This window comes from Crocodylus siamensis, chromosome 12, assembly GCF_052110815.1.
Source record: "Crocodylus siamensis isolate JL-2025a chromosome 12, ASM5211081v1, whole genome shotgun sequence".
NCBI lineage: Eukaryota > Metazoa > Chordata > Crocodylia > Crocodylidae > Crocodylus > Crocodylus siamensis.
In genome coordinates, this window is record NC_143406.1 from 4,322,997 (window position 1) to 4,331,158 (window position 8,162).

The 8,162-nt window shown below is 44.8% G+C and overlaps 1 protein-coding gene across 3 annotated transcripts; it reads left to right on the top strand.

Annotated features, from left to right (window-relative positions):
* The first annotated feature begins 136 nt into the window (after positions 1 to 136).
* Positions 137 to 6,358, top strand: UBXN10 (UBX domain protein 10). 3 transcript variants are annotated; one of them, XM_090024638.1, is made up of 3 exons: positions 137 to 250; positions 592 to 679; positions 3,168 to 6,358. In XM_090024638.1, exon 3 carries the CDS (start codon positions 3,183 to 3,185, stop codon positions 4,053 to 4,055), a length of 873 nt encoding a protein of 290 aa, XP_089880764.1. In that variant the 5' UTR covers positions 137 to 250; positions 592 to 679; positions 3,168 to 3,182; the 3' UTR covers positions 4,056 to 6,358. The 3 variants fall into 3 exon arrangements, with proteins under 3 accessions (XP_089880764.1, XP_089880767.1, XP_089880765.1); XM_090024641.1 differs by having other exon boundaries at positions 137 to 165; XM_090024639.1 differs by lacking the exon at positions 137 to 250 and having other exon boundaries at positions 261 to 679.
* Positions 6,359 to 8,162: the final 1,804 nt, after the last annotated feature.

Sequence of the window (8,162 nt, forward strand, 5' to 3'; positions counted from 1 at the left end):
CAGCCACCCGCTGGAGCGACCCCTCCCCACTGTATAGTGCTGGGGTGGAACTCTAGGCAACCACTCCCCGCTCTATAGTGCTGGGGGCGACGCTCTAGCCCGCCCCCCCCAGCTGCACCGCAGCGCCGAGGGCAGGGTCGGAGCGGCGCAGGCTCCTTCCTTCCGGTCAGTGGCGGAAGTGTCTGGCGGGAGGGGCTGGTTGCCGTGGCAACGCTGGGCTGTTTACGAGCGGGCCGGGGCTGGCGCGCAGGTGAGCGTCGGGGTCCCCGGGGCCGCCCTCACTTCAGCCCCCCCGCAAAGGCCTTGCTGCGCCCAGCGGGACCCCCCATCCTGCCCCTGGGCCGGGGTCTGCGGGGGAAGGAGCAGACAGGGGGGTCTGGGGGCCGTGCCTCGGCCTGCAGGGATGAACCCCTGCAGTCGCGAACGCGGTGGCCCGAGCAACCCGTGGCGCCTTTGCCCCCTGCCGTGATGGCCCACGGGTGGGTCCCGAGCGACCGGTGCTGAACCGCCGCTCCGTTTCCAGAGGGGCAACAGCGAAGGAGCCAGGCGTTTGCTAAGCAGGAGGCCCGTGGGTGTCTGTTTTTTTTCCAGCCCCGGTTCGGTCGATGAATGTGGAGGGCTGTCCTGCTTGCTGGCACGGACGGGCTGCACACTTGAGTGGAGGTGCCGGAGTATGAAGGTGGGTGACGGGGCAGGGGCGGGGGGCATGCCCATGATATGCTGGCGCTTGTTTTCGGGGCGGCCAGGGGGGTTCCCAGCTGGGCTCCACAGAAAGCTGGTTGTTTCTTTGTCCGCCAAACCAAGTTATCTTGGCTTGGAGCTGCCGGGTAATTCCCCCCATGTATGGCCAATTAGTCTTTGATGAGCGTTGTTGGCTTGGGGGCTGCTTTGCATTGGTGGGGCAGATTTAATCTCCGTGCGATGAAGGTTTGGACCAGTCGATGATCATCTTGCTCCATCTGCAGCAAAAGGCCCCTGCGGCGACGCGTAGAAAGCCAATGAGCTTTTGATCTCTCGAGTCATCGCTCGCAAAAGGCTTCAGTGTATCGAGATGTCTGCAGTGACTCAAAGGATTTAAAAGAAGAGACTTTTAACAGTGCAGCTGATTTCACGTAAAAGTCCCAAACTGGGAACTTAGGTTGCAGGGCAGAAACAGCAATGAATCGCTGCTATGTTCGATTAGTTTCTAACGCTGGAATAAAGTGTGTTGTTTATAATTTCCTCTCGGCCCTTTTTCAAACGGACAAGAATGGTTTTCTAACTGGTTTTAGATTAGTTTTAAAGGAGCTTTAAAAACCTGTGAAACTTCAGGAGACAAGTGTGAAACTGATTTGAAAGTCCCTCCACAGAAGTGTTTGCAATTTAGTCTTAGGAGATTTCTCGTGAATATCCTCCTCCTTATGCACCAGGCATGCAACCTGTCTTCCTCCAAATATCTCCTTTCCCCTTGCTTTCTGCTGCTGAAATCTGCCCTTATGCTGTTTCTTTTTCACTTTTCTTGCCCAGTTGTAGGATTTATCAGCTATATAATAGAGGGTTTGTTATTTTTATTTGCTTAATATTAATTTCTCCTGTACTCCTCTCCTTTTGTTTTCTTCCTTCTGTGATTTAGGGCTTGATCCTGGAAACACTTCCTAAAGGCAGCAGCAAGCATATGTATGCTCTGGTGACTGTATTATGTACCTCTTTAGTTGAAGTTAGGTCTCAAGTTTTCTGGTTCAGGCCCTGTGTTGGCCCTGTGGTGGTTGCCTCACCCGCTGCTTTACAAAGTCGCCCATGAAGTCACTCCCTTGATGCTACTTGGAGCCACTAAAGATAGAAGGCAAGATGTGCCCCTTAGCATATGTTTGAAGACTTTGGGTTGTGTCGTAAGTTCTTTATAGCTGGAGTCATACCATGGAAAGCTGTTGTTATGAACATGCAGATTAGTACATGCACTTTTCTGTTCTTCCTTGCAATCCTCTTAATAAGAAGTGAAATTAATTAGGAACTTAAATTTTTAAAATATTACTAAATACAAGCCATAAAGTCAGTGAAGCTGTGCCACTGACTTAGATGAGGTAGGGGGAATTTCCTCCTTAAAGAGGATAGATTGTAGGTTAAGGCACTGGGCTCAGCCTCTTGACATGTGGGTTCAGTTCTTGGCTCTTGCAAGGATTTGGGCAGTGTTGAGAAACCCCTCTAGTTTCTTTGCAGCTTGGCTTCCCCTCTGTAAAGCAGGGGTAACAGTACTTGTTCTGATCTTCCTACCCCTGTCTATTGAACTAAGTAGCTGTCTGGTACAGTTACTGTCTCTTCACGTGTGTTTGTGTGGTGCCTAGTGCAATGGGTTTTGAGCTCAGTTGGGGTTGTCAGATGCTCTAGTAAGACAGATAAATAACATATCCCATCAATGAACATAAATAATGACTTCCCTTATTTTAAATCCTTGAAGAACAATAAGCACACATGGCCTTTTTGGAACATCTTATGCATTTTCTGTGCCCAGTAAGCACTGGCATAAAGTGTGGCATATAGATAGATTTGTAACTTTTCTTCCAAGTGGTTTTACAAGTTGAGATCCCCAAAAGCTGTAGTTTGCATCTTAGTTGACTTATGCAGTCAACCTGTTTATCCAGGTGAATGCTACTTGTAGGCCTCTCTTGTGTGATATGAAAAAACAAGATTCTGTTTGCTTTGCGTGACTACTTTATGGCATTTTTTTACTGCCCTGATGTCTTTAATCACCACTTTCCTCCCCTGCTGTGGCACACACTGCTATTGTGCCCTTCAGCACAGATATAACTGCATCATGTTTTAAGTGTGTATCTTGTAAAGCCCTTTGGGATCCCTCTGGAGGCGAGGCACTTCTGTTTGCATCTACAACACAATAGGTGTTTGCTGTATTTACGGACCTAAAAAGGATGTTTCACACACAATAGAATCTTGACTTGGTATGAAGCCAGCATCTGGGACTATATTCCGTTGTCTCTATACCTGACTTTACAGAAGAGTATCATTGCTATGTCCTTATGCAGAGAATCAGCACATGCCAAAATGCATTACTGTAATATTAAACAGGATGCGGTGTGACAATGTGATATGCCCATGAAATTAAATGCTTTATAGGGTTTTCTTTTTTGCTGATTCCTATAACTATTCCCTTCCCTCTGCCACCCTGTGTACAGGTGTCTTGAGAAGCAATGGCCACAGCAGCACGTCTGAATATAGCACCACCTGAATGCAACACCCCTTCAAGCACTGCAGGAACTTTCATTTGGCAGTCAAACACTATCAATATGCACGTCACCAGACCGAAATCTGCCAAGGGACGTACCAGATCAAGCTTGAACTACTCTCATAGTGTGGAGGCCTGTTCTTACAGAGTGCCATCCTCCCCTCAGCCGGCAACTCCCTATGAAGTAGCAAGCAGTCAGAGAGCATCCTCTACAAAGCCATCCTACCAACCAGGCCAGGTGTCACCTGATGAAATCCCAGAGCTCCTCCAACAGGTGCCTCTGAGGACCTCCTCTTCCCTAAATAAGTACAGAGTGCTTCCTTCCATCAGCAGGAAGGGTCTGGGGAAGAATGCTGTGGAAACAGTGACTGAGCAGACCAACAAACTGAAAATGAGTAACAGACAGGAAGAGAAGCAAGAAACCAAAGCTTGTACTGGAGAAGCAGTATTCACCAGCACAGTTGAGAATGTAGGGGTTAGCTCATGTGCTCAGTCCCTCACATTTGAGAAGCCCCTAAGAAAAACCAGAGAAGAAAGTACTTCATTGCTGGTTTTAAACTTGGAGGAGCCATCCAAGAAAGAGCCTAGACTGCTGCTTGCTGTTAGGTCTCCTTCTGGTCAGAGATTTGAACATCATTTCAAGCCTACAGATACCCTTCAAACAGTCCTTGCTGTGGCAGAAAAAAAGAATACCACCAAGTACAAACACTGCAGTGTTGAAACTATGGAAGTGCCTAGGAGGAGCTTTTCTGACCTTACAAAGTCCCTGCAAGAGTGTGGAATCCTACACAAGTCAGTGTTGTGTATCCTACAGCAAGAGCAAGATGGAGATCTCTGAGTGTACACCCCCCTGTCACCCCAAGCAAGTGACTCCTTGGGTGCCATGGATTTCCTTTTGATGAGTGGTGTGAAGAACTGAACCAGCCTGATGCGTCTTACTGGTCTAGTTCTTACTCCTGTCTTCCAAGCAGTTGCTTTGCAGTAGACTGGTGTGTAAAAGGAGTGTGCTGAAATACACTTTGAAATAATTAAGTAGTATGTACATGCCTCCTTAAGAGGCTGTGTTTTCCATGGGTATTGTCTCATTTTTTGAGAGCTGGTCATCAGTTCTTGGGCTTTTTAATATTTCTAACTGTTGTTTTAAAACAGTTTCAATTCTTCTAGGAAGACCTAAAACTTCTAATGCACTCTTCCTCGGGTGGGAGGCCTGTCTTATCATCTTTACTTTGCTCAAAGAAGGTACCACTTCCCAAAATGGATTCTGATCCCAATTAATACATGTGGTTGGGAAGATAAAAGCAGCATTCCTTTTGTTCCTTACTATTCCATTATCTTCGTCATAAAGAAATACTTATTGGCTTCAAGAGCAGCTACAACCCAGGTAGTGACTCAGAACACTGTGTGAAAGCAATAATACATAAAAAGTATGTGAGAAGAAATAAGTTTTGGGCTGGGTTAAAGTGCAAGGTCAGGGATAAATACAGTCAAGGTTGCAGCTATTCCTGGACAACTTCAGTGCCTCTCACAAGAGCGTGACTGGCTTTGTCCTCTTCAAAAAAAAAAAAAAAAAGCCCTCCTGGTAAGGAGGCCTGACTGACTGTGCTGGAACCTGGCAGGATGCTGTTAGTTTTTTGTTTTTTCTAGTGCATGGGGTCCATAATTAAGGATGGCTCATCTGTGGTAATTTCTATATGCCAGTGCTATTGTTTGTTAACCGATATTGCAATTTAACATTCTGTTTATACTGAAATGAGCTCACCCGAGCAATTGCTGCTTCAGAGTCTGGCTAAGCATATGAGCAGAGTTCTGCTGGGGCTGTTAACGTGGTAGACTATCCCTCCTTAATGGGGGCTCTTCCAGAGTGATTCATTTTCTGTTTCAGAAAATCAGCCTGCCAGAATAGAATGACTTTGGCTTTGTTTGGTATTAATTAATACATTGTTGTGCGTGTGCTAAAAATTCTCCCATGTTTTCAGTGGTAAAATCTTACTGTTCACGTGCAGTGGCTGTGTTTGAATCCTCTGTGTAATAAAGGAATGGATTAACCTATGTGAATGGACAGCTTGCCAAACAGGCTATTTAGTATTACAGGTTAAGACTTTTTTTGCCTTCGTGTAATGGCCAAACCAATTTAAAAAAAAAAAAAGTTTCTAGAAAACTTGCTTCTGCTGTGATCACATGTGCTGAAATATTCAGTCCAAAACAAAAATGTCTGGACTGGTAATTAAGCCCTAGAAACAGAATGGTATTTCTGCTGAAATGCAAGCACTAGCTGATGCTGCAAGTGATATTTTGAAAGATTCATATTTGCATTCTTACAGAGAATGCAATTATTAGAACTTACAGCTCATGATTTAGCAATCCTTTTGGGAACCTGATAGAACATGTCCTAGCGGCAAGGAGAGAACCATCTGTGTGATCTACTTTTTCTATATTGAAGAATACAAGCCAAACTTCTTGGACTTTTTGTTGGCTGTTGGCAAGAAATGACTGCTTAAGTGGCAGAGCTGAGTTTATATATAGTATTGCTGGCCAGTGCACCAAATATATGAACCTGCTACCAGTAAGAAAGAATGGAGGCATATTTCACTGGAAGGGTTCCATTCACTTTTAATAAATATGCACCTATAACCAGTGATTCCCTGCCCTGCAGAGTGAGGTTCTTTTTAAATACTTAGTAGTGAAATGTGACCAAAGCTCAGTTAATGTTATACAGTTAATGTACAACTGCTTCCTCCTCCACAGGGAGCCCCTGTTGGTTTTCCAACCCATTCCACTTTAATGCAGCTGCTCAGTCATGCTTCACATCTTTGCTAGGATTAGAGAATCACCTGTTGTAATTGCAGCTATTGAGATAAGTGTCTTCGAGGGCTTTGCCATAAAAAAGAGGACTGCAGCTTGTCACAGACATTGCTAGGGTGGTCAGTACAGATATTATAGTGGTCAACCCTTTCTGTCCCCAAAGCACCTGCTCAGCTAGTCACATGACATGCAGCAGGAAATGGTGGTAAATCAGGCTTATGAAATGAGCACTGTCACTTGATTTATCATTTGTGATGTGTGTATGTTATGTTAAAAGATTTTTAAATAAACTGCTTTAACTGTGTATAATGTTAGGACCAATAAAGATTTTCTGGCTGCAGCTTGGACTTGAACGAATGGATTGCATAAAGTAGACGTTTGACTTAGCTGCGTTTCTTCATACTTTAATGGCAAACTCAATTACTGCCTTACAGAAAGTCAGTGAGTGTTAATTAGCTGCTTTAGAGAGCCAAGTGTGGCTTCCACAGTTCTGCTTGGACCTCTCCTTATTTGGGCAGTCTGGCAACTGGTTCCATAACATTTGTGCCCCAGTCCTCAGGAAGACAAAACAAGGTAAAGCTGTTGGCATGTGTGGTAGCCAGGAAATAGATACTGCTCTGCAATTACAGTTAATAAATATAAGACTTGATATTTCAGTGTGAAAGACCAGATGAATGACAGATGCTAAATTCTGAAGAACAGGACAAAAGCTGGTATTTGATCCAGTGATTAAAGAAGCGTGAAGGAGAAAATAAGACCCAGAGTGACACAGCCAAAGTGACTGGTAACGGAGATCATAAAGCAATGCTATCTCCTCTCAAGGGGTGGAGAGGTGTAATATAAAGCCAGATGGGACCATTGTGTTCTTATACTGTGACCTAACACTTCCCTGAATTAATTAATTTGAACTAGAGTATAGCTTTCAGAAAAACATCCTATCTTGATTTAAACATCGGCAGTACTGGGAACCTACACCAACCCTCACTAAGCTGTTACAATAGTTGTTACCTTTACTCCTAAAACTTTGTGCCTTTTTCTCAGTCTGCATATTTTTAGCTCTGGCCTTCAACTATTAGATCTTTTTACATTGATGAGCTTGTTATTGAAGTCATTCCTATATTGATACTCGCGTAGACTGATCTCTTCAGCTCCTTTTTGGTAGCAAAATAGAGTGAGCTCCTGGAGCAGGCGTCTTACAAATCCTACATAAATTTTTGCTTTGCATCTAATTTGTTCCAGATTTATCCTTTGATAGATGCAGTCACTGAAGGCAGAGTAGGTAAGGTGTCTTGCTACAGCCCCAGTCATGAATTTGACACAAGTTTTGTCATGGTCACCTCCCCATAGACCAACTACCAATTAGTTCCTAAGGCCACTGATATTCATTTAAAGGCAAAATGGGATCATATTCCCTGATCCTAATGATTGTGCCTTCTGCCATAGCCTGATGCATGATTTTGGAATTGTGCATCCGTTCCCAACTGTGACCTACTTGCCAGTGCAGGGGGAGCCTGGGGTCATGATTCCCTGCCCTGGCAAGTTGTTAGCTGGGTGCTAGACAATTAGCAGACTGTTGGCTGCCTCTGGGACCACATTCAGGCTGGAGCCAGGCCTGGTGCAGTGCCCAGAGTTGGCTGACAAGCAGCTGGATTGGAAATGGAGGGGGCTCAAACCTCCCAGGAACCAGCCAGCTTAAGTGCAAGGGGCTCAGGTTGAGGAGTAAAAGATGGCCAGACCTGATGCTAACCATATCATTCCCCTCTGCCATGTGATATAGAAAATGGTATATCGTAACTATGTTAGCCCAGCAATGGGGTGGAGTGTTGAGTTTTTGATGCGCAGTTATTGCTAAGACTTTGAGGCAGGAAGAGTTTTGGTAGCAGTAGACATTAGTGAGGAATAAAATCAAGCTGATTTTGTTTGTCATCCAATCTAGTTTCATAGTAAATGACTAGTAGGATGCATTCAGTACAGGGAGATGTCCATGTGTAAGAAATGCAGCAACACTTTTTACATTGCAATCTTGTGTCCTGAATGGGCATGCATTTCTGAAGAAAACCTGTCTAAAGTTCTGCCTCCAGCCCCTTACACAAGACATTTAACAACACATGGAGAGTAGAGGAAAAGAGTAGCTGAGGCATAG